The following is a 26,881-nucleotide window of genomic DNA, read 5'->3' as shown; positions in this document are numbered from 1 at the left end:
AGGTATTTTGTTCCTTTTTGAATTGCTTTTGCAACTGTTATTTAAAAGCAAAGTCTGATCGACCTGTGATGTTCCCCAAGGTCAAATGGTCCACTGGCACTTTAAATCCAAGATCATACATAACACATTAATCTCTTGGTTGAGGCATTTGGATTATCTCCTGCAACATTGTTCTTGAATTATATTGTGCTTTTGCAAGGGTTTCACCTGTGGAAATGAGGTTAGAAGAGATCCATGCAGAGACAGTACAGTCAGGTTGATCCCTGAAAAGTACCCTTTACCTTGGCAGGTACATATCAGGGATATCTAAATTTCTGCATGTAGAGTGGGGTGGGAGGGGGGGGGGCATCTTTGTAACTTTATTATTTGACATTGAGTTTTTTGTTCCAACGGTCAAAATCTTGATTTTGTTTTTTTGCATATAGATAATGCACGTATGCAGGGCTTCCTGATTACTATGCTATACTGTATATTAGCTTAGATTGAACTTTCATACTCTGCTGTCAGCCTTCAACCTGCAATCATCTGACAACAGTGCTACCGACTGTAACTTTATTATTTGACATTGAGTTTTTTGTTCCAACGGTCAAAATCTTGATTTTGTTTTTTTGCATATAGATAATGCACGTATGCAGGGCTTCCTGATTACTATGCTATACTGTATATTAGCTTAGATTGAACTTTCATACTCTGCTGTCAGCCTTCAACCTGCAATCATCTGACAACAGTGCTACCGACTGAGCCAAACTGCAGAATAAGTAACGAAAGACAAAATGCTGGAAAATCTCAGCCGGTCTGGCAGCATCTGTAGGCAGAGAAAAGAGCTAACGTTTCGAGTCCAATGACTCTTTGTCAAACCAGAACATGACAATGCACTGGCTGTGTGTTAGCATTTTTACAGTCAGGTCGTTGCAGCGCCAAGTGCCCTATAATCTTGGGTGAATCTGATTTTATTTATTTTTATAATGAGAAAAACTCCTAGAGGTTTTTAGCCTTACAAATACCTATAAATTTGTTATGGCTGACTTGCAGTGAGTTGGAGGATTTAGTATCTCTTTTAACCGTTTATTATAATAGACCAAAATGGCGAGCACCATTCTCTGCCCCTCTTCTGGGCCTTTCCACCACAAACCAGACATAAATCAGGGTGCAATGGCATTTACTCTCTGTTGCCTGAGTGGGTGCAGTTCCAGAAACAATCAAGATGCTTGACACTGTACAAGACAAAGCAGTCAGCTTGGTAGGCATCCCATCCACTAGTCATTTTGCCACCTAAGATTTTTAAAATATTCATTACTGGGGTGTGGGTGTCAATGCCAAGATTGGCATTTATTCCTTATCCAGAAAAGTGTGCCAGACCTTCTTATTCAACCACTTTAAATTTAAGTTCATACATAACAGATTAGTCTCTTGGTTGAAGTATTTAGGTTATCTCTTGCAATATTGCTCTTATAGAGAGACAGGTAGGGGCATGGTCATGGAAGTACTTGAAAACAAGGGTGAGAATTTTAAAATTGAGGTTTTACTTGACCAGGAGCAAATGTGGCTCAGTGAGAACAGGGATGAATAGAACTTGGTAGGAATAAATGACAAGAGAGCAGGTTTTTGAATGACTACAGGTATTCATGGGTTGGACTGCAGGAAGCTGGCTGGGATTTTAATGGAAATGTAATGTTTAAAGATATGGATGATAGTTCCAGTAGCAGATGAGGTGAAGAGTGGTATCGTTGGTCAGTGTTACAGGGATGAAAACAGGCAGCTGTAGTGATGTTGTGAATGTGTCGTTGCAAGCTCACCTCGGAGCAAATATGACACCAAGGTTGCAAGCAGCCTGGGTTAGTTCTCAGATGCCAGGAAGAAAAATGGAGTTGGTATCCAGGAAAGGGAGTTTGTAGCAAGGACCAAAGACAATGGATGGGATTTTACAGCCCCTCCTGCTGGTGGGATCTTCTGGTCCCACCAAAGTCAATGGATTTAAGCGACTCGCATGCTGGCGACAGGGCCAAAAAATTCCAACCAATGGTTTTTGTCTTTTTGATATTTAATTGAAGGAATTTTCTGCTCATCCACTACTGGATGTTGGACAAGCAGTCTAATAATTTAGCAACAGTGGCAAAGTCAAAAAGGTGTGATGGTGAGGTACACCTGGATGTTGTCAGCGTAGGTGTGAAAACTAAAGCTTTGTTTTCAGATGATGTTGCCAAAGAACTGCATTTAGGTGAGAAATAGAGGGACATTAAGGATAAATCCTTGAGGAACAGCAGACAGTGATGCGTGAGCAGGAAGTGGAGCCATTGTTGTTCATTACCTTGTCCCTATTGTCGCTGTATTTAAGCAGATAATTCTCGAGAATTTTAATATATTTTAAATTGGAATTTTTGCTTGCCATTCTTTGCTTATATTTCTTTAATGATTGTTTATGATGAATCCAGCGGTGTTCGACACGTACGTAGGATGTTTCATCCTGGCCGAGGCCTTGGAGGACCGCGTGCTCGAAGATCAAACATGCACTTTACTAGCAGTTCCACTGGTGGGCTTTCATCCTCGCAAAGTTCATATTCTCCAAGCAATAGGGAAGCTATGGATCCAATAGCTGGTGAGTTGAAACGTCCAATTATAGCATATTTATAAAAACAATATGTTGGTCTAAAAATGTAATTGAGTAATGCAACCTCAATAGGATTTTAATGAGCTGTTTGAATGTAAAGTACCAATGCAAATATATAATGCTTCATGGTAATCAATTCAGTTTAAAGTAGTTCTCAATCAGGAAAAAGCTCAGGATTAATTGTGTTTGAAATGTGTAAGGATTGTAGAAACCACAGAAATAATTATGCAAGTTATATACTGTGGTAGTCCTTTAAATGCTAGTAATTCACTAGCTTTCATTTGAAACCATTTTCAATCTATTTTTGATTGTTCCTCTTAATTTTTTTATTTTCTGTTTATGTATCTAAAAGGAAACAAGCAACTAGTTAGATCAAGTGATGTGATAAAAATCTGATGCAATTTATACAACCTTCTGCTCACAACTTTAATATAAATTGAATTATATGGTGAGATGTTATGAATTTATATAATTAAAATCTTGCACTTGTGTGTTCTTCCTTCTGCGCCATTTGACTTCCTGTTGTAATACTTTGTTTCATCATGTCAAGTTTATCTAATTATAAAATGTATCCACGTTTATTCTAATTTATGTGTACTTGTATTATGCTGATTGTATAGTAACTGTGAATGTGAATCCTTGATTCTTGGACAATGGGAACAGTTTCTCCATATCTACACTTTCTAAACACTTCTGATTTAAATACCTCTATCAGATCTCCTCTTAACCTTCTCTATTCTAAGGGGAAAAAACAGCTTCTCCAATCAATCAACATAACTGAAGTCCTTCAGTCCAGAACAATTTCAGTAAATCCCTTCTGCACCCTCTATAAGTCCTTCAAATCCTTCCTAAAGTGCAGTGCCCAGAATTGGATACAATATTCCAGTTGTGGCTAAACCAGTATTTTATAAAGATTCATCATAACATCCTTGATTTTAGATTTTCTGCTTCACTTTATAAAGACCAGGATTCCAAATGCTTTTTTAAAGCTATTTGTGAACCTCCTCTGCTGCCGTCAACTATTTGTAAGCACGTATCCTGAGGCTGTCTGTTCCTGCACCCTTTTACAATTAGAGTTATATTGCCAAAATATATCACTTCTCACTTCCCTGTATTAAATTCCATCTGGCGCAAGTTCTCCCATCAGACCGTTTGAGTTTATCACCATCCTTCTCGATTTTCATTACACTTGCCAGTTTTGTGTCATCTGTATATTTTGAAATAGTGCCATATATATCCAAGTCATAAATGTATATCACAAAAGGAGTGGTCTTGCTACTGACCACTGCATGTATTTTTTTCAGTCTGATTTTTGAAAAACCATTCACCACTACTCTCTTTTTCCTGTCCTTTAACAAATTTCATATTAATGCTGCCATTGCCCCTTTTATTCCATGGGCTTCAACTTTACTAACAAGCCAATAATGAGGCACATTATCAAACTCCTTTTGAAAGCCCATATACACTACATCAATTGCATTACCTTCATCAACCCTGCATGTTACTTCATCATAAAAAACTCAAATCAAGTTAGTTAAACTCTATCTTGAACAAACCCATGACCAGAATTTTACAATTGAGTGGGTGTGCACCCAAACAAAAAGCATTTGAAATTGTGCCGAAAGGTGTCAGGTCGTGTCCTGACATCATCACAAACTGGTGCAATATTTCGCTCAGCGGGAACATGCAGCAGCCGAAGCATGCCTGCCAACAATTAAGCAGGCAATTAAGTCCATTAAGGAGATAATTAAAAGCAATTTTATATGTCCCATCCAATTATACAGCTGGCAGACAGGCCAATCAGCCAGCGACCTTCCACGTTTTCATTACAACCTCGATCCAAGGCAAGATGAAATGTCCCGGTTGAAAGAAAATAAAAAAGATGTCTGGGGACTGAGGTTTCTTGAATCTGCTGTCCGGTGCTTGCATGTCCAGCTTAGACAAAGTTTTCTGCATTTTCTGGAAGAAAATATTGAGGCTGTCTGGATGTACCAATTCTTCAGTACCAATTATAAAATCTACCTGCCATGTTTCTGATCCTCCTCCACTGGTTGTTGTACCACTCATCAATCTCCATCTCAAAAGCTCATGCGAGTGGAATAGGTTAATAATAGTAACACCGTCTGAGCCCAGGGCATTAATGGTCTTCGCCAACCTGTCTGAAGAAAATGATGGCGTGCCAGTTGGCTTTAAAATTGAAATAAATGACATTTTGATAGCTCCTGTGAATGGAAAAACTCCTGAGCTCCTGCAGAGTAGCTGCACTTGCTTTTATTAGATGTTATTGAGGCTTTGACACTAAAATTGATGTAAAAATAATGGTGAGGCTAATGATGCTACCATTATTTACGCACAAATAGCACAAGCAGCAGATTAGTTATACTTGGTGATCCAAAAGTTGCTGTCCAAGTGTGTTGCTGTGTTTGGCGAAACAGTGGGCGCGATTCTCCGGCCTCTTGCGCCCTCGCTCGAGCAAGTGAAAACGAGAATCGGGGCAGATGCCAAACAGTTTGCAAAGCAAAAGGTCCGCTCCCGTAGGCAAAATTGGACGAGAGACCAATTATCACACTTAAGCTCTATTATACAATTAATGGGACCCACCCCTTATCCAACGGCATCCTGTGATTCATCGGCCTCCCAAACAAGTGGTCACGTTGGCGCCGATTAGTACTCCTTTTGAAAAACGTGAACCTGGCAGAAGGGTACTGTGGGGAGCCGAGGAGGTGAATAGCCATTTTGCTCACAGGCAAAGACCCCGGGGGCGTTGTGCTTGCCACCCCAGTGCTCAGCGGGCGGGCGAACCGCGTGTGGCACCACCATGCCAACCCATGAATCATGTGTACCTGTTTCAGGGGCAACTCTTGTCCCTGCCCTGACCATCCATAACCCCCACCGACTGCCGAGGCCTCTAGCCGTGCGACTGAAAGCTATTGCTAATAGGGAATTGGCAATCGTGGTTAAGTGAACACATCACACATCCCAAGTGGATTCCTATGGGTAAGTAGACCATGTAACATGTGGGAGTCATTGCCGAGCATCCCAATCAAACCGGGATGCCTGGACATTGTGCTTGAACCCTGCACGGAGCAACACCAACACCACACGCGCAGCAGCCAACACCCATGGTCTGTATCACATCACTCCAGGGTGATGGGACTGTGTTGGCACTGTCGAGGACAGGGGCTGCTGATAACCCACAGAGAGCTGAGTGCTGGTGCTCCTCAATTTATGCGAGAGTCTGACCCCTGCTTGTCTGCTGAGTGCTTGCTCACACCCATCACGGTGTGCCCATGGGGCAGGGGGCATGCCTGGTGAGATGGGTCAGGGGATTATGAGGTCAGCCCGTACTCCGGCCCCGGTGCACTTGTCGATGGCACATGCATGGCCATGCTGCTCTGTTCCGTGAGCTGACTGTGAGACGCGGCCCCATCAGAGCGGTGGAACTTGGGGGAGCTGGTGGCCACCGTCACTATGCCATGGGATGGGTCGGGGATGGCACTCAGCACTCCTCCTCCTGGTCGGTGCCCATTGGGCCCTGGGATTCACCTTGGGGCGGAGGGGAAGCTGTTTCGAGCCCCGGCTGCTCCTGCATCATCTGGCTCTGCCAACCCTGGTGGCTTTCCGATGCCTGCGCCATCTTGTCAATGTCCTAGCGATGCTCCTCAGTGATTGGGCCATGCTCTGCAGCACCTCGGCAATGCTCATCTGCAACTAGGACAAGCTCCACAGTGCCTCAGTCATTCCCATCGGAGAGCAGGATGTGTCCCACAGCATCTCATCAAGGTCAGCCTGGTACTGCGTCACATCCCCCAATGAGGCGGACATTCTGCTGAGACCCTCAGCCATGGCCGTCACCGACTGCGCAATGCCTTGGACAACTTCACTAATGATGCTGACGTTGTGTACCAGACTCTCCACTGCAGTCGCCACTTTAGCAGTGTTGGCCTCGGTGCCACGCATTGCCGGCGACACCTCCAGCGTCGTAGCCTCTGGGACTCCTCCAATCGTCTGTGGACTGCTGGAGTGTGACTGCCTTTTCCCTCTGAATATCATGGCCACGCTTTAACATCTCCATCAGCTCCGGGTAACCCTGTACCAGAAGCTCAGCAACAGGTTGGGACCCAGCTGGGTCCTGGGATCCAGCAGACCTCCGAATGCTGTCACGCCTGGGGATTCCTGCCTCCACCTGATGTGCATCTTCAGCTTTGTGGTGCTCACCAGATTGTGTCCCAGAAGCCTGACCACTAACCTTTCCCACCGAGGTGCGCATATCAGCACTGGTGGAGGGTGGGGATGACAGACGTGACGCCTCGATTGTGTCTTTCTCGGAGCTCCCCTCTGTGGTGAGAGGTGGTCTCCTGAGAGGCTGGAGAGGGGCCCACCTGGATGGAAGGAGGTGAGGATTTTTATGTCCGGCATGCCTCCGCCGGTCTTGGCCTTCTCTTGACAATTGTGTGAGAGCATTTCCTGAGGGGAGACAGAGAGGACATCATTAGCCACATGTGTGGTTCATAGTAGTGAAGGGAGGTTGGCCACATAGGGCTATAAGGTGGATGCTCGTGTGGGGGGGGGGGGGAGTTGGGGTGTCGTTTATGTACACTCACTTGCGCTGCCCGGCGTAGGTCGTTGACCTTTTTCCAGCATGGAGGCCAGTGCTCCCAGAGCTTACAGCCGCCACCACCTCATCCCAGGCAGCACTGGCTGCCCTGTGGCTGACCCTCTGGGGAACAGGACATCTCCCCTGGCCTCCACTGCATCTCTGAGCCTCCCCAGGTCTGCATCCCCAAATCTTGGGCCCGGTCTCCTCGGTGTGATTGTTGCGAGCTGACTGGGGTTGACTGAGCAAGTGCTGTTTGACCTTGTTTGCGGGAGGCTGGCGAGCGTGGTGCCAACAAATTGGCTGGCAAGCATTCATTTGTTGCAAGAAGCCTGTGGGACCTCGTTAAGTGGACCAATTAATGTAGAATTGCGTTGCCAGCCCCGCCCTCCGAGCACCAGGAAGCTTGCGGCGGTTCCCGCTCATCACCACACTTAGAAATGTTTCCAGAGAATCGAGCCCAGTATCTTGCTTTATGTTTCACCATTGAATGGGCATGAAGTTGCTGTATTTGTATGGTTAGTATGAAATAAATTTGCCATCGAAATTTAGTCGTGTAATTTCAAGTATATGTACCCTTTTAACAATGTGGTAAGTGTTAATTACTGCCAACCAACGCCCTTGGCACTGAAAATGAACTATATCTTTGTTCTTTCGCTACTGCTGAGTCAAAATTATAGAACCCCCTCTTTAATAACACTGTACCTACATGGACTGCAGCGATTACAGAAGACAGCAAAATTTTGTTTCCTGATTTTCAGTGCCCGTTGCCCATGACCTCCGGACAGGAGCCTCATTTCAATAAATCTTAACATTTGCATTTTATTATAGGGCTTTCCCGCAATATGTTCCCCGCCCTCACTGACTATTATCGGCAAGGTTCACAACAGGTTTTTAAAAACGAAGCAGAGAGGGAACCCACTGGGGTTCTCCATGGTAAGTATAGCCTCTGGGGGGAGAGGACTTGCCTGGGAAGTACCCTTGCACTCCTCCAACCTTTGTGGCGAGCCTTTAAGGATGGTGCCCCAATCTCTGTAGGAAACACGATGCACTAAAATCTGTTGAGAAAATGTGGCTATGCAGCTGGAGATCTGTGTGCAGGCTTTTTGGCCTCAGCCAGCACTCTATACTGAAGTGAAAATTGCGTCCATTATTGCGGTCTCCCAGCTCAATCTGACTTGCTTTCTGCCACAGCAGTGAATATTGTTACAAACTAATATGGATAATTCTGCAAACTACCACTGTAATTGGGCTTTGCGTATCTAGATCCAGGACAAGTTATTGACGATGGCATTATACTATTTTGTTTGGTTGAAAATCTCAAGTTTCCCATTGAATGTGTACAAAAGGCTAATGGTACTTTATTTTTAATCAACTTTGTAAGGATACACGGTAGTACAGTGGTTAGCACTGTTGCTTCACACGCCAGAGTCCCAGGTTCGATTCCTGGCTTGGATCGCTGTGTGTGGAGTCTGCACATTCTCCCCGTGTCTGTGTGGATTTCCTCCAGATGTTCCGGTTTCGTCTCGCAAGTCCCGAAAGACATGGTGTTAGGTAATTTGGACATTCTGAATTCTCCCTCCTTGTACCCAAACAGGCGCCAGAATGTGGCGACTAGGGGCTTTTCACAGTAACTTCATTGCAGTGTTAATGTAAGCCTACTTGTGACACTAAAGATTATTATTATTATAAATGCACAAAAACTGCATATTGCAAGTAATTCTAATTACTTTGTTCAAAAGATCATCTAGGCAGACATCCTGTTTGCCCAGGTCTTTTTCCAAATAAGGCCCAATTCACCTTTGAGCTAAGTAGGGTAGCTGGAAAGGAAAAGCCTCCTCCTTCCCATTTATTGCTCATGCTCATAACTGGTGTTATTGGGATCACCATTAGAAACCACAATTGTCTATGGTACCTGTCATCATCGTGATTCTGTCATGTGTCATACTTATGCGGTCAGTCCTAGACCTGGTAAAACGAGAAAAAAAGTCACTTAAATGGAACCTTGAACTTCACGTGCTTGCTGAACTCATTCCCAATGGTGCATAAAATGATAGCATGATTTGCAAACTTCGTGAAAGACTAATATCCTCATTGGGTAATTATGGCAGAGAAAGAGGTCATTTGGCTCATTAAGTCCATGCCAGCTCCGTAGAGCAATTCAGTCAGTCCCATTGTCAGGCTCTATCCCCGTAGCCCCGTAAGTTTATTTTCCTCAAGTGCCTATCCAACTTCCTTTCGAAATCATTAATAATCTCTGCTCCTCCTCCTGTCAAAGGCAGCAAGTTCCAGATCATTATCATTCACTGCATTAAGTTCTTCCTCAAATCCCCCTGTATCTTTAACCTAAAACTTTACATCTGTGTCCCCAAGTCTTTGTGCCTTCAGCCAGGAGACCAACCACAGTTTCTCCAACCTATCTTTGTAACTAAATTCCCTCATCCCTGAACCATTTTGATAAATCACCTCTGCACCTTCACCTGGACCTTCATTCACATCCTTGCTAAAGATGTGGTGACTGGAACTGGACAAAATGCTGTAGTTGTGTCCTCACCGGAGTTTTATACAAGTTCAGTCAAACTTCCCTGCTTTGGTACCCTCAGCCTCTATTTATGCAACATAAAATCTCATATACTTTCCCCTTTGGGAACACTGCTGTCTACCATGCTGCAATCTGAAAAAACAACATTTACTGTGACTCACTTTTCTGTCTTTAAGCCAATATCAAAGCTGCCACTGGCACTCCTGTTCCATGAGCCTCAATTTTGTTAACCAGCCTTTTACGTGGTACTTTGTCAAACACTTTTTAAAAACATAGAGGTAACACTGCATTACTGCATCAAAAACATGAATTGGATTAGTCAAACATGATGTGTCCTTTTGCAATCTGTGCTGTTCCTCCATGATTAATTCAAACCCCTGATTATTGTTTCTAAAACATTGTCCATCACTGATGTTAAATCAATCAATTTGTAATTACCAAGAATGTCCTTCCAGCTTTTCTTAAACAAGGCTTTTGGATTTGCACCTTCCATTCTTCTGGCACCTCCCTGCATCTTGGGAAGATTGAAATAATGTGACAAGCCCACCTGCTATCCCTGCCCCCTCGTTTTCCTTCACAAGCCACTCATAAGCACTCTAGTCCCAATTGATCTCAGAGGATTATACATAAAAATTATACTGATTAAAGGAACTTAGCAAATTTGTGCAGAAATATTTAATTTCCATTCGATATGTTTCAATTATAAAGCTGATCCAAAAACCCATTGCTTTGAGAATCGGATTAAGTTTTCAAGAACTTAATTTAATGCGCTCAAGTAATTCAATGAGAAAAGGAAAGTCTGTACTGCTGCTGTTTTCTTCAGAATTACTCTGGAAATAATCAGTATGCTTTTGTATTCATGTACAAGTGATGAAATAGCTGCCTATCATTACAAGAAAGAAATTGCAAAAGCTGGAATAAATATTTTCTTAAAGAAATAGGAGCAGGAATAGACCATTCAGCCCATTGACTCTGTTCTGCCATTCAATAAGATCATGGCTTCAAAGACGGCACAGTGGTTAGCACTGCTGCCTCACTGCACCAGGGACCCGGGTTCAATTCCGGCTTTGGGTTACTGTCAGTGTGGAGTTTGTATATTCTCCCCGTGTCTGCGTGGATTTCCTCCGGGTGCTCCAGTTTCTCCCACAGTCCAAAGATGTACAGGTTAGGTGGATTGGCCATGATAAATTGTTCCTTAGTGTCCAAAAGTTTAGTTGCGGTTATTGGGTTATAGGGTGGGGTGTGGGCCTAGGTGCTGACTCAATGGGCCAAATCATGGAATTTACAGTGCAGAATTAGGTCATTCGGCCCATCGAGTCTGCACCAGTCCTTGGCAAGAGCACCCTACTTAAGCCCACGCCTCCACCCTATCCCCATAACCCAGTAACCCCACCTAACCTTTTTGGCCAATCCACCTAACCTGCACGTCTTTGGACAGTGGGAGGGAAACCAGAGCACTCAGAGGAAACAAACGCAGACATGGGGAGAAAGTGCAAACTCCACACAGTCACCCGAGGCCAGAAATGAACTCGGGACCCTGGAGCTGTGAGCCAGCAATGCTAACCACTATGCCGCCGGTGCACTGCAGGGATTCTGTGAAAAACAGTACATGCTGGAAATATATAGGTCCAACTTACTTTGTCCTGAGGAAAGGTACACAACTGAAACATTAACCTGCCTTCTCTGTCTGCAGATACTGATGGACTTGAGATGTATTTTCACCATTTCTTGCTTTTATTTTTGATAATTTATTGTGCAACTCTTAAATAACTGTTCTTTTCATTTGTTTACAGAGCTGTTATCACAGTTATCAGGTGTGAGACGTTCTGCTGGAGGACAGCTAAATTCCTCTGGCCCTTCTGCCTCCCAGTTACAGCAGTTGCAAATGCAGCTGCAGCTAGAGAGACAACAGGCACAGGCAGCACGACAACAGCTGGAGTCTGCACGCAATGCAACAAGACGCACTAACACGGGCAGCCTCAGCACCACGGTCACACAGACTACAGTGGCTAACAACACAATCACCACAGAAAACAGTCACCAGACCTCCCAGAATTCCCAGTTCTTGCTCACAAGGTAAGGTAACCTGAAAATGCAGCCATGATCTAAAGAAGCCGCACAAAAACAATTGACAAAATTAACCTGCAATTTAAAAAAATATATTTAAAACGAATTTGTGGGTTGGTTGGCGGATAGTGTGGTATTGTCACTGGACAAGTAATCCAGATACCCAGGGCGTGATTCAGCCGCCTCGTCGCGTCCGACGTGATGTCGGGACGAGGCCGTTGAATCTCATGAGAAGCTTGCATGGAGATTTGCTAAGCTCGAAACATCTCGCAACATTCAATGCAATCTCGTGGCGCGTCGCAATCTGGATGTCTCTCACTGGGCGAAATCCAACCGTGCATATTTAAATGAGCCATAAATGGGCTTCAGCCAAGTGCCATTTGGTACTGGTTCACAAAGTCATGCACCAGTTGTGATGGCAGTGGGTGTCTCGCTGGGGAGTTAAGGTCCTCAGTTTGTCAGATACTGGGTAGGGTGGCACCCTGGCACTCCCCTACCACTTACGCACTGGCACTGCCAGCCTGGAGCCTTGGCATTGCCAGTGGCATTGGTGGGGGCACCGCCAGTACCCAGGTGCCAGATTTCCCATGCCAGGGATCCGGCCATGACCATAAGAGGTGGGTACGTACGGGTGGGGCCCTCGAGGACCCCAGAAGATGTGAGTTGAGTGAAGAGGGGCTGTCCTGAGGCTACGGCGCAAAGGGTTAAAAGATTTGGGCTGCCTTTACAAATGGCGCCCTGATCTGCGAGTAGTAACTTAAAGAGTGGCCTTGACGGGAGGTTCCTCAGTGAGGAATAGCAGGGTCTTTCCCGGTGCTAAGAAACACCCCGCTAAACGCAACGTTCAACAGACATTAACTTGAGTCCACTGAATCCCCCAGGATATTGCTCTGGGAACCCAAGTTCGAATCCCATCATGGCAGATGGTGGAATTAAAAGTCCAATGACCATGAAACCATTGTTCATCCCTGTAAAAACCCACCTACTTCACTAATGGCCTTTAGGGAAGGAAATCTGCCATCCTTGCCACCTGGTCCAGCCTACATGTGATGCCAGATCCACAGCAATGGCAGTACCAGTGAAGGATCTTGGGATCTAACACTGTTAGGGGTCACCACAAGGTTCTGGGAACCCTGGAGAGATATGCTCCAGGATTAATGGAGCATGTTTTAGGATTTGAAAGCATTGAGTGCCAAGGACCCAGGAACTCATAACATTGGAGTTCGTTCTCAGAACTTTTCCACACAAATGGTAGTGGAATTCAAGAATTGTACTTCCCCAAAAGCATATAGATAACGTATACTTGAATTGTTCAAGGCCTCTATAGATAGATTTGAGTTGGGGGTCTAAATGGATATGGATCAAAGGTGGGTAAATGGAGCTGGGCTACAGATTAACCATGATGTGATTGAATGGTGGAGTAGGGACAAGGTGTTGAATGAAAATGGTTTAGTCCTGTTCCTACATTCCTCGGACAGTTATGGTTTTGTAAAAGGCAGACGAGAGTTGCGTAACTTGAGCAATTGTAATTTTTTAAATTTTAATGTTTTTTTTAATTAGTTCTGGTAAATTGAACGTTTACTATATGAGGCACCCAGTATCATCGTCAAGCACAAGCACGTCAGGTATACCGGGCAGGATTCTCTGATCCTGAGGCTAAGTATTGACGCAGTCGGAAACGCCGTCGTGTTTCTCGACGGTGTCAACACGGCCCCAGGATCAGCAATTCTGGCCCCTACAGGGAGCCAGCAAGGCGCTGGAGCGGTTCACGCCGGTCCAGCTGCTGATCCCGCCGTGGAATGGGCGCCGGGGGATGTGTGCATGCGCAGTGGGTCCGGCGCAAACCCGCACATGCGCAGTCCCACCGGCGTGATTTCGGTCCATGCGGGGTGTTTCCCTTGTCCGCGCTGGCCCCGCCCAATGTGGCGCAGGAGTACAGGCATCGTCGCGGAAGAAAGGAAGCCAGGAGACAGAGATGCCGGCTTGTCAATCAGTGAGTCCCGATCGCGGGCCAGGCCACATCAGAAGCCCCCCCCCCCGGGGTTGGACCGCCCCACCGCCCCCCACAGGCTGCCCCGGACCCTTCAACGCCGAGGTCCTGCCGGCTCTGAGCATGTTAGAACGGCGCTGGTGGGACTTGGGTTTTTTTTTAACAACCGCTCGGCCCATCTGGACCGGAGAATCGCCGGGGGGCTCTGCGGACAATCGCGTCCCGACATCGGGGTGGCGTGGCGCGATTCACGCAGCCCCCCGGCATTCTCCAACCCGGCGCGGGGCCAGAGATTCCCGGCCACCATGCCTACATGCAGAGAAAAGCCCCTTCTACTGAAGCCCTCCAATAAAGGCCACCTGTGTTGCTTTATTCCTCTTCACTAATCATCCATGGGTCTTTATAAATGCTGAATTAAGGGACATTTTGTAAGCTTCTAGTGGCTGAGGCATCATAGCTAATTTCACATCGTGCAGCAACTTTTTATATTGATTTAACCCTGTGATGATTTTGTCCCTCAGCCTTTAGTTTTTATTTCAATAGAGCATCAGCATAGGCTTCATACAAGTATAAATAGGACTTTAATGTAATAATAATTGTTATTAGTGTCACAAGTAGGCTTTCATTAACACTGCAATGAAGATACTGTGAAAATCCCCAGTCGCCCATTTTGGCGCCTGTTTGAGGACACAGAGGGAGAATTCAGAAAGCAACATGAAGAAAAACCTTATCATGCAGCAAGTCGCTAAGATCTGAAATGCACTGTCCGATAGTGTGGTGGAAGTAGTTTCAATCAAGGCATTCAAAAAGGAATTGGACTGTTATCTGGAAAGGAAGAATGTGCAGGATTTTGGGGAGAAGGCAGGGTAATGACGCTAGTCCACTTGCTCATTTGGAGAGCTGGTGCAGCCATAAAAGGCCAAATGCAGCCTCCTGCGCTGTTTTGTTATAAAGAGGCTGTCAAAGTATTCTTTAGAAGCTGTTCTATTGCTGAATATTCACTGTTTAAGGATTTCTGGCACAATCTTTTGAAATATAATGTTTGTCGGTGTCAAATTGAGTTACATTAGGTCTACAGCACAAACAGGCAATACAGCCAACCGGTTTATACTCTACAGAAATATCCTTCCTTCTCTTCTAACCCTATTCACATACCCTTCCATTCCTCTCTCCCTTGTGTTTAACTAGCTTCCCCTTACATCTGTGCTGTTTGCTTAAATACTCCTTGTGGTAGCATGTTCCACATTTATGCTCCCTGGTTTTGAACTCCCTCACAAGTGGAAACATTTTATCCAGGCCTACCTTATCGAGCTGTTTTATTATGTTAAATGCTATATAAATTTAGAGTACCCAATTATCTTTATCCAATTAAGGGGCAATTTAGCGTGGCCAATCCACCTAAACTGCACATCTTTAGGGTGTGGTGGAAAATGTGCAAACTCCACACAGACAGTGACCCGGGGTCAGGATTGAACCCGGGTTCCTCAGCATCGTAGGTAGCAGTGCTAACCACTGCGCCACCATGTCACCCCTCACCTTTCCTTCCTAAGTACATTTCATCCTGCAATATTTAACTTGTGTTAATGTACCATGTTTCAGTTATCACTATCACATCTATCACCTCACTATGCATTCATGACTCCAGTTCCCCCATTTGGTTTTGAGTGTTGTGTGAATGGCTGTACAGGCAATTTAATTTGGTTGATTGTTTTGATTTTATTGATTGTTGCTCTCACTATATTTTAAACAGTAATTTTATGCTTATTTTCTATGACTACTTCTACCCTCTCATTTGTCACCCTTATTCCTTACCTTCATTGACCTCGAGTCTCATCGTTTTTCTTACTCTTCTGTTTTCACCAAATTCCTCCCCTTGAGTCTCACTACTTTAAAGTTCTATCTATACCTCTATTTATCATTTCAATTTGGGCACTGGCCCTATTCAAGTAAAGTCTTTCCAGTGGTGCAGCTTCTTCCTGCCTTGGTACTGGTGCCAAAGTCCTATGAAGTAGGGGTAGCAGGGTAGCATGGTGGTTAGCATAAATGCTTCACAGCTCCAGGGTCCCAGGTTCGATTCCCGGCTGGGTCACTGTCTGTGTGGAGTCTGCACGTCCTCCCCCTGTTTGCGTGGGTTTCCTCCGGGTGCTCCGGTTTCCTCCCACAGTCCAAAGATGTGCGGGTTAGGTGGATTGGCCATGCTAAATTGCCCGTAGTGTCCTAATAAAAGTAAGGTTGGGGGGGGGGGTTGTTGGGTTACGGGTATAGGGTGGATACGTGGGTTTGAGTAGGGTGATCATGGCTCGGCACAACATTGAGGGCTGAAGGGCCTGTTCTGTGCTGTACTGTCCTATGTTCTAAGTAGAAGCCTTCTTTTCCACACTGGATTTTCAGCCATGCATTCACCTTCCTGATCTGCTGCTATATAAATTAGCATGTGGCTTGGGTAGTAACCCTGAGATCACCACCTGTGAGCTCTTTTTTTAAATTTAGATCGTAACTTCTGATATTCCCTTTGTAGAACATTCTCCTTTTTCTTCCTGACATGGATCAAACTCTTTCCTCTACCTTTCCATGTTCTTCTCCAGTTACTCCATGCTATCCTTTACCTTTGCACCAGGTAGGCAACACAACCTGCTGATCTTTCAGTCATGTTTGCTGAGGATGAGAATGCACGGTAGCACAGTGGTTAGCACTGTTACTTCACAGCGCCAGGGCCCTGGGTTCAATTCCCGGTTTGGATCACTGCAAGTGCGGTGTCCGCAAGTTCTCCCCATGTCTGCGTGGGTTTCCTCCGGGTGCTCCGCTTTTCTCCCACAAGTTCCGAAAGACATGCTTGTTAGGTGAATTGGGCATCCGGAACTCACCCTCAGTGTAACAAGAGGCGCCGGAGTGTGGCAACTAGGGGATTTTCACAGTAACTTTGTTGCAATGTTAATGTAAGCCTACTTGTGACACTAATAAAGATTATTATTATTATAATTATCAAATCCCCCATGATGACAACCATTCTATTCTCCTTCCTACATCCATTGGGCTTCCTCCTGCACCACAATGCCATGGTTAGCATTCTGGCAGTCATTCTTGTTGCTTTATATCCATGTACATTTTACCTCTTGGAGAGGATCAGTGTCTGAGAGACCTCCATTTTTCTTGGTTCCCTGCACCCTGTGCTTTTCTCTGAGGTATGACTGTACACTGGAGTAAACTATCTGAAAAGTTATCCCCCTCTCCATGTGTGAGGAAGTGTACTTCAGCTCAAGGATTTGTTTAATAGGGGCAGCACGGTAGCATTGTGGATTGCACAATTGCTTCATAGCTCCAGCGTCCCAGGTTCGATTCCGGCTTGGGTCGCTGTCTGTGCGGAGTCTGCACATCCTCCCCGTGTGTGCGTGGGTTTCCTCCGGGTGCTCCGGTTTCCTCCCACAGTCCAAAGATGTGCAGGTTAGGTGAATTGGCCATGATAAATTGCCCTTAGTGTTGGGTGGGGTTACTGGGTTATGGGGATAGGGTGGAGGTGTTGACCTTGGGTAGGGTGCTCTTTCCAAGAGCCGGTGCAGACCCGATGGGCCGAATGGCCTCCTTCTGCACTGTAAATTCTATGAGAATACTTCAAAAAATATTTTGCACTTCTATTTTTCCTCCCAAAGTGGATAACTTCACACAATTCCACATTATTTCCTATCTGCCGTGAACTTGTTCACTTATTTACAGCCTTTTATTTGCAGCCTTTTACCCTTTTCAGCCTTTTTGCATCCTCCTCAAACCTACCTTTCCACCTGCCCTGATATCATTAGTAAACATGGGCACATTACACACTGTTCCCTCAGCTAAATCCTTGATATAAATTGCAAATAGCTGAGACCCTAGCACTGATTCTTGCAGTACTTCACTACTTTATAGCCTGCCCACCTGAAAATAACCTAATTATTTCTACTCCCATATATGTTTAACACAACTGTGATTATTTTGATATTCACAGTTCGATAATCATTAAATTGCAGTGACAAATCCATCTCTTTTTATTAAAATAAAATGATTAATCTTTAAAAATATTGACTTATTTCAGGCTTTAAACCTGTGGTACCCATAGAGGTATTTGAGTAAGATTACACTTTTAAGATCAACGTATGCATGGTTAATATTTGGAATAAACTATTTTATGGTTTTATTGAGGTGGCACAATGGTTAACACTGCTGCCTCACAGCACCATGGACCTGGGTTGAATTCCGGCCTTTGGTCACTGTGTGGAGTTTGTACATTCTCCCCGTGTCTGCGTGTGTTTCTTCTGGGTGCTCCGGTTTCCTCCCACAGTCCAACGATGTGCAGGATAGGTGGATTGGCCGTGCTAAATTGCCCCTTAGTGTCCAGGGATGTGCAGGTTGGGTTGTGGGGTTACGAGGATAGGGCAAAGTGGATGGGTGAGTGGGCATGAGTGGAGTGCTCTTTCGAAGGGTCGGGGCAGACTAGATGGGCTGAATAGCCTCAATCTGCGCTGTAGGCATTCTATGACTATATGATTCTATGATCTGTACTGTGTGCAAGATGTGTCCTCCACTCTTCGACGGTGAATAATTATTATTTTCTGTATCTTCTGCAGGTTGAACGAACCGAAGATGTCTGAAGGAGAACGTCAATCCCTGGAAAGTGAGCGGGCAGACCACAGCCTGTTTGTGCAGGAGCTTCTCCTCTCCACCTTGATGCGGGAAGAAAATTCTTCCTCGGATGAGGACGAGCGGGGGGATTTCACAGATTTTGGTGCTATTGGCTGTGTAGATATTATGCCTTTAGATGTTGCTTTAGAAAACCTAAATTTAAAAGAAAGTAATAAAGGAAATGAGCCTCCGCCACATCCTCTTTGATGATGTCCCACTTTGCAGACAATGTCCTCTGTGCTGTAACTGCCAATGAAAGTGGACAACAGCTATCTTTGGGTTTGTTTGGTGATTGTAATTTCAGGTCTGTCACTCTTGTTACATTGTGTACATTCAAGGAAGAAAAAATAAGATAATTGATTCCACTTACTAATTTTTACTTCTAGCAGGTAAATGTAGGTAGCAGTGCCAGAGGCAGTCTCTGCTTCCTGTACCTTGACATGCAAAAGGCTCTCCTAATACTCCACATTCAACTGAAGAGGAAAACAAATTGAAAAAAATCTCTAATGAAGCTGCTGTGTGTATTTATGAATATTAATGAATAAAACTGCTTGGATGGTTTACCTTAACTACTGCATGAGGTTTTTTGCGGAGTGCATGAGTTTTAGTAGCCTTGTCATTTCAGAAAACGAAAATCCCAAAGCTTTCCTAAAAGATATTTAAAAGTTACCTGTCTAGAAATGACTTGAGGTCACAAAGAGCTCGTTTTTCAAACACATCGTAGCTCTTGAATAATGCATAATTGAACACCTCATTACTAGGCTGCTTATCATGGTGCTTGTAATGCGAGCTCTGCAATGCCATCCTTTGTTAATTGAGTGTACCATTACTATGGTGACTGTTCAATCGCCCTGTAACATTTCATCGTTTGAGTGCTATATTGTTTTTCTCTTTCAATATTCTTCACACATCAGAAGATGGCATGGCCAAGTTGCCAGTGTGTAGTGACTTTAATACATTTAGGGCTTGTTAGTTTGCCCTGAAGGAGGAAAAAAAACTAACAATTCATTTTGTTTGACTATTTTGTTGTAATGGTTTTAATTTTGTTAAAAATTGCTGATCTAGTTGCTTTGTCCAGGTATAGGCATATATGTTCAATCACTTTTTTTTTTAAAAAAAGGCCTTGAATCTGTTCTGGTAGGGTTTTAAAAAGCTTTTATTGCAACACCCCCCCCCCCCCCCCCCCCCCCCCCCCCCGGACATACATACGCGCACACACTCACACACACAGACACGTGTGCATACGCACATACAAATACCCCACATATTAAGGATTTCATCTTTATATGCTTCAAAATATAGTTGTGGAGAGATCATCAGGAGAGCTTGAGGATTTGGTATCACATTGTGTGCAGTATATATATTATATCTAAGAATTTGAAGTCTAAATGCTAAAGTTAGCACCTTTTTATTTATTATTTTTGATTTCCTAAATGAAAAGTTAGCCTTTTTGATGAAATCATGCCACCTACATGCCTATACTATTAATCCAATATGTAAAAAAAAATGAGATGTACAATGAATTTGTGAGTAAACTTTCATAATGGTTATAGGGCAGGGACTGCGGTTTTTTGGAATGTAAAGATAGAATACAAAGAAAATAAAACTGCGCACAGCTTTTCATGACTTTACCTATAGTCCTACAGTGATCGTGTTTCTTTATGCTTAAAGCTTATGTCTATATAAGTCTGCCTTCACAATGCATTTACCACCAATGGATTTGGTAGTTTTTTTATCCTCACAGCGATCAAAAGATGCTGCCTTTTGAAAAGAGAATTCCTCTGTACATTCAGCATTTTTCATAGCCTCTAAGACTGATCTTAGTAGCTCGTTGTATTCACATTTTATTTAAAAACAAAGAAACCTTTAGCTTAAATTTTTTTAAGCATCTTTTGCGGAATTTCAGATTGCAATTTTATTTATCACAGTATAATTGCTATTATATTTATTGCAGTATCTATTGCTAGTGCACAAGTGTATTCTAAATCTACCAATGCTATATAAGAAGTCCATGATTTACAAAACCCCATTGTGTCAAAATAATAGGCTACCCAATTGAAGCAACTTATAATGGTAGAATATCTCTAGTCTATAACTAGCAGAGGTATCGTGAGGACTACAAGAAAAAAAATTAGCTTCTACTTATTAATTTTGATTCTTTTGCTTACAATTAAAATAACTTCAGAAAAAGCACGCTTACTTTATAAACTTTATAAAGTTGCTAGTCTGATTGGCTTAATACTTTTTCTGTAGCTGGAAAAAAAAGAAATGTTAAGAGATTAAGTAGCAGAAATGGTGATTTAGTTTCACATACAAGGTTACAAACCAGTTCATAGCACATTCTTCCAATGTCATAATGCTACAAGGGCCATCAGGGAAGAGCTGGGAAGAGGTGAGAAGCCTAAAGAATGCTGGTGAGAATGATTGCGGATGGTAATGGTGGCATAGCACTAATGTCACTGAGCTAGCAATACAGAGGCCCAGGCCTCCTGAATGGAGACTCTGGTGACATAGTTTATAATCCCACCATGGCAACTGGTGGAATTTGAATTCAATGAACAAATCTGGAATATAAAGCTAATCTCAGCAATGGTGACTATTCTAGATCGTCGTAAAGAACCCATCTGGATCATTAATGCCCTTTAAGGAAGGAAATCTCTACCATCCTCACCCACTCCAATGTGACTTTTAACTGCCTTCTGAAAGCCAGGATTACCAACAAATACCCCTTTTTGCCAGCGATGTCCACACCACGTGAAACAACAAAAGTTGATATATTAGATGCATCCATCCTTGAAATATTTGTGAGAAGACCCCACTATAACTACTCGTAACTACATTTACAAATAATTTGTGTAGATTTGCAAACTTTGGTATTTCTGAAGCTGAAGTTCCAGACAAATTAAGAAATCCACAGTGATGGAGGATATCCATCCCAGGGAGAGTTATGAAGAACTGATCATCGTTGAGAGCAGATCACTGAATGTTGTGTGGATCCCACCATATTAGATACAAGCCAATATAATATACATGTTTTCAAAACTGACTCCAGTTTTGTTGTACGTGATTGACTTGATGCTGTCAGGGCAGCTACGAATAAATAAATAAAATGAAAAAATGAAATGAAAATTGTGTATTGCCACGAGTAGGCTTCAATGACGTTACTGTGAAAAGCCCCTAGTCGCCACATTCCGGTGCCTGTCCGGGGAGGCTGGTACGGGAATCGAACCGTGCTGCTGACCTGCTTGGTCTGCTTTAAAAGCCAGCGATTTAGCCCAGTGAGCTAAACCAGCCCTACCTTGTTAGTATTACTTTCACTTCAATTTTTTTTAAATTCAGCCCTTCTAGTATGTTTCATAGGTATGCCCAGAGTTGATCATTTTGAGGTTCCTTGAAGTTGCTAGTCTGTGTAAGTAATGGAGATTTTAAAAAAATGTCATCAGTCAGTTTCAGTAGGTTCAGTATCTACGTTTTAACAAGAAGATCAGCAATGGTCTGATTGATTGGTGGAGCAGGCTTGATGGACAGAAAGATTTATTCCCCAGTCTTTAACCAGATGTGTATTCTCTAAAGTGCACACAATATATGCTTGCATATTTTGGGGACATTTTATTATTTGTGCACTGGAAGCAGATCTTCATACAGCAGAGAGGCAATGCAGCAGGAATTCAGCTGTGGCAAACTATGCACCTGAATCACGACATTTGTGAGTTTCCAACCACATTAATGTACATACAAACAATAAATTAGAGCTAAACCTCTTGAGTAACATAACATACCCCCTTGTCTAAAAATTCAGATTACCAGCATCAGCAGTATTTTGCTATTCAATACATCTCTGACCTTTTTAAGACTTTTTTTGTAGTTCTCAAAGTGCCAGGCTCAGTGGTAGAACATCCCCTAAACTAAGGCCTTGTCTTTCCTCACACTGGTGGCACCCTCCTTCCACTGTCTACTTCTGCGCTCAGCAGAGGTGAGCAGGATTGTGCAGAACCACTGGTCCAGCCCACGTATACTTAAAAGAGGTCTGACCCTCTTAAAGAGAAGATGCGCTGAATAATGTTGGAGGAATTCAAATTATGAAAATCTGAACACCATGGATTCCAAGCTGAATGCAATGTTACTGGAGACATTACTGGTGGATATGGGCAAGTGGAGAGATCCTGTTTTTTTGCAGGAATGGGAGAAGGGCACCTCCGAAGGGTGGCCAGGGAACTTAACTTCTGCAGTCTGGACATGAGAACCTGATAGCAGTGTCAGAAGAAGTTTAATGATCTCATGTGAGTGGTCAAGGTCAGTGAATGCATCTACCCATGATGTCTCCTGCCCACCACGCCACCTATCACGCTTTCTTAATGCTGCAGTTGCTGATACTCCGGAATCTTCTTGATACTCATCCTACATCCTATTGTGATCGAGTGAAAGATTTGGATCTCTTCAATAGCTGGAAAATATGTGAGGACAACAGTAAAATCCTGTGACAATTTTTTGGAGAAATCCAGCACACATCTTCAGCGAAAGTCAAATCTGTGATCTTATGAGCAATATAAATTAAAGTGCCTGAGGCAGGAACCAGGTGACCCTGTGACAATTGATTAATGACTTTGAGAAATGTAGCCTGTGAATTCAAGGGAGCAGATGTAAAGTTGGAAGGTCAACTCATTTGGGGCTCTCCATACTCTGATGTACTAAAAGCTCTGATTGGAAAAGACAATCTCATAATATTGCAGGCTGAGGACACTGTCAAGACCACATGAAGCATGTAGACAGATGAAGACATTGACTGTTAACAGCTAGCCTTAAGGGAAAGTAGCAGGATTGATGTAGTGAGGCAAAAGGATACTGACCAGACAGAGGAAAAGATGTGTATGACCAGGTGAGCTCACAGGTGGAAGGAAATGTCCCACGCGTGGATCAAGCTATAAGAATGTGTGGAAAGCCCAATCATGGAAAAGGTGTGAAAAATAAAGAAAACTAAAGGAATTGCCAGAGGCAGGACAAATAAGCAAGAAAAGAAACATAAAACATGCAACCCTGGAAGATGGTGATGAATTTGAGGGTACAGCATACATAGGAACCAGACAACTGTTGCAAAGTCTGGTTGCAGCAGCTTCGAGAGAAAATAAATTCACACAACCATTCAGACCAGGAAGAAAGTGAAAAATAAGCCCTCAATCAGCTGAAGCTTGCTTCTGAAGCAGTCACAATCTCCCTGGCGGTCCTCAAGCAGTTGAAAGTTGCCCACATTTTCTGTGGGAGGTTGAAACCTGGGATCTCACCACTGAGGTCAGTTATCGGGTTGTAGTTGGTGATGTTTGCAGTCAACCAGAAAGTTGAGCTCAATGAGAGGTGGGATTGTTGTCAGTCTGTAGAGTGGAGTGTGTTCCAGTCAAGACTATTGCATTTCAGTCAGTTGGTGATACCCACCAGTTTCTGTAGGAGATTCACTCTTGTCTTGCCTTGGCTCAGGTGTTTTGGAAGTGTCCCCAATATGTCAGCATATGGTCAAGAGTGATGCCAAAATATTTGTGGGTGGGACCATGAAAGAAGGGACACATGAAGGGTTGGGAGGTTGAAGAGCTCCGGAAGGTTGTGGGGGATGAAGGGTGGGGGGTCTGGGAGGGTAGGCCCGAAAGGGGGCGTGCGAAGGCCGGAAAAGAGGGGACCCTTGATGATTCCCTAGCGGGGTATCATCACTTGGGTGTGGGGTAGTGTCCATGTTTGTGGGGGTGACATTCCCTATGTGTGTGGGGACCCTCAAGCCCACTAAGAGATCAGGTACTCTTTCAAAATGGTGGCGCGACCTCTGAGGAATCAGTCTGGTCAGGGAGTTCAGCTCCCCAGTGATGAAAATAACTCTTAAGTATGGACTAGCCTGGTGTGAAACTCCCCAGGACCAAACAAAGTGACTAAGTGTGGTTAGGTAGCTGCCGCCAGAGCCGGGGAAAATTCCCAGCCAAACCCAGCACAAATGACACTTAGAAACCTTTCCGTTAGATCGTGCCCGAGGTCTTCCAGTAGCACAGTGATTAGCACAGTTGCTTCACAGCTCCAGGGTATCAGGTTCAATTCCCGGCTTGGGTCACTGACTCTGCAGAGTCTGCACGTTCTTCCTGTGTCTGTGTGGGTTTTCTCCGGGTGCTCTGGTTTCCTCCCACAGTCCAAAGATGTGCAGGTTAGGTGGATTGGCCATGCTAAATTGCCCTTCGTGTCCAAAACAAAAAAGGTTAGGTAGGATTACAGGGATGGGGTGGTCTTAAATTGGGTGCTCTTTCCAAGGGCCGGTGCAGATTCAATGGGCCAAATGACCTCCTTCTACACTGTAAATTCTATGATTGCCCGGCCTTTGAGTTATTCAAGTGAAAGGCTGAAACAGCAGTCCTGGTAATGTTTGGTCAAAGACTCCATTCTGACATTCAGCCAATGAAGAGGTGCCAAGGGACAAGGCACAAACCTCACATTATTGTCACGCCAAGCTACACCTCCCAAAGCTGACATAAAATTCCTGTGGAGCAACTTAATGGCAGAAATTACAAGACAAAATACACCCTCCAAATGGCCAGGAAGAAGACAACAATTCATTGGTGCACAGTTAAAAGAAAGGCAGCACTTCGAGAAGCATATCAAATCCTTGCCCGAGTTGGTGAGAGAACAAATTGTGCTTGTCTAGGATCCAAACCTGAAATCCTGAGACCCAACAAAAGTTGTTTGTGAAGGTGAGATTCCAAGATCAGAAATCATCAAGATTGAAACCAATTAGCAGATGAGAATATTCAGGACTGGATAAGAAAGAAAAGAGATTTTTAGCAGGGACAAGGGTAGCAAATAAGCGGCGGCCTGTGAGGAGTATAGAAAGTGCAGGGGGGGAATTAACAAAGCAATTTGGCGAGCAAAGAGGGAGCATGAAAAAGCACTGGCGGGTAAGATTAGGCAAATCAAATGAAAAGAAAAGAAAATCACTTACAGTCATGAATAGGCTTCAATGAAGTTACTGTGAAAAGCCCCTAGTCGCTACATTCCGGCACCTGACGGGGAGGCTGGTACGGGAATTGAACTGTGCTGCTGGCCTGCCTTGGTCTGCTTTCAAAGCCAGCGATTTAGCCCAGTGTGCTAAACCAGCCCCTGCAAAAGAATCCCAAGATATTCAATAAGTATATTAAGGGGCAAGGAAAACCAGGTAAAGAGCAGAGCCCATGAGAGACCAAGGGGGCAGTCTGTGAGTGGAGCTGCAGGACATTGGGTGGGTGTTTGACGAGTACTTCACATCTGTCTTCACTCAGGAGGAGGAGGATGTACATGCAGAATTTGGGGACAGGGACTGTAAGGTTCTTGAGCAGTTTGACATTGGAATGAGGGAGAGGAATTCTCCATCCCAACAGACCCATTTCCTGGTGCGGTGCCCTGCCGCTGGCAGCGGGATCCTCCTTCCCAGCAGCCGGCCAATGGGGTATCCCACTGTGGCCACCCCCACGGGCGTGAGTGCGCTGCCCGTGGAGCGGAGGATCCTGCCGACGGAGAATCCCGCCCAGGGGGTATTGGAGATTTTGGCAGGCTTAAAAATGGACCAATCCCAGGTCCGGATGGGTATCCCAGGATGCTGTGGGAGGCACGGGAGGAAATTACTGGAGCTCTCACCCAAATTTCTAATTCCTCCCTGGCCACAGGGAGGTGCAAGAGGATTGGAGGACAACTAATATAGTTCCACTTTTCAGGAAGGATGGTAGAGATAAACCAGGGAATTACAGACCAGTGAGTCTCACATCAGTGGTAGGAAACCTAATGGAGAAAATTCTGAAGGAGATAATTAATTTCCACTTGGAGAGGTAAGGTTTGATCAGGGAGTGTCAGCAAGGCTTTGTCAGAGGGAGGTCATGCCTAACCAATTGGATTGAATTTTTCAAGGAGGTGATTGGGTGTGTAGATGAGGGGAGTGCAGTTGTGATTGCACTGGAGGGGGTACAGAGGGAATTCATCAGGATGTTGCCTGGGGTGGAGCATTTGAGCTGTGAGGAGAGGCTGGATAGGCTCAGGTTGTTTTCTTTACAGCAGAGAAGGCTAAGGGGCGACCAGATTGAGGCGTAGAAGATTCTGAGGGGTATGGAAGGGTAGATAGGAAGCAACTGGTTCCCTTAGTCGAAAGGTCAGTAACAAGAGGGAATCATTTTAAGGTGAGGGGCAGGAGGTATAGAGGGGATTTGAGGAAAATAATTTCACACAGATGGTGGTGAGAGTCTGGAAGGCACTGCCTGGGAGAGTAGACGAGGTTGGAAACCTCACAGCCTTTAAAAAGGACGTGGGTGAGCACTTGAAATATCATAATACTGAAACAATGGGCCAAATGATGGAAAGTTGGATTAGTGTAAATTTAGCTTAGTTTTGTCAGTGCAGACTCGATGGGCCGAAGGGCATCTTCTGTACTGTGCG

At 44.4% G+C, this 26,881-nt stretch overlaps 1 protein-coding gene across 1 annotated transcript in view; it reads left to right on the top strand.

Annotated features, from left to right (window-relative positions):
* The window catches only part of kcmf1 (potassium channel modulatory factor 1), a 161,158-nt gene extending 142,132 nt beyond the window's left edge, over positions 1–19,026 (top strand). The window contains exons 5-7 of the mRNA XM_038804512.1: positions 2,422–2,596; positions 11,541–11,823; positions 18,403–19,026. Of these exons, the coding sequence (XP_038660440.1) occupies positions 2,422–2,596; positions 11,541–11,823; positions 18,403–18,664 (720 nt within the window). The 3' untranslated portion in view covers positions 18,665–19,026. The remainder of the gene's footprint in view (positions 1–2,421; positions 2,597–11,540; positions 11,824–18,402) is intronic.
* Positions 19,027–26,881: the final 7,855 nt, after the last annotated feature.

The sequence above is a fragment of the Scyliorhinus canicula genome, chromosome 8 (genome assembly GCF_902713615.1).
Source record: "Scyliorhinus canicula chromosome 8, sScyCan1.1, whole genome shotgun sequence".
Lineage (NCBI taxonomy): Eukaryota > Metazoa > Chordata > Chondrichthyes > Carcharhiniformes > Scyliorhinidae > Scyliorhinus > Scyliorhinus canicula.
This window is presented reverse-complemented; position numbering and strand designations above follow the sequence as displayed.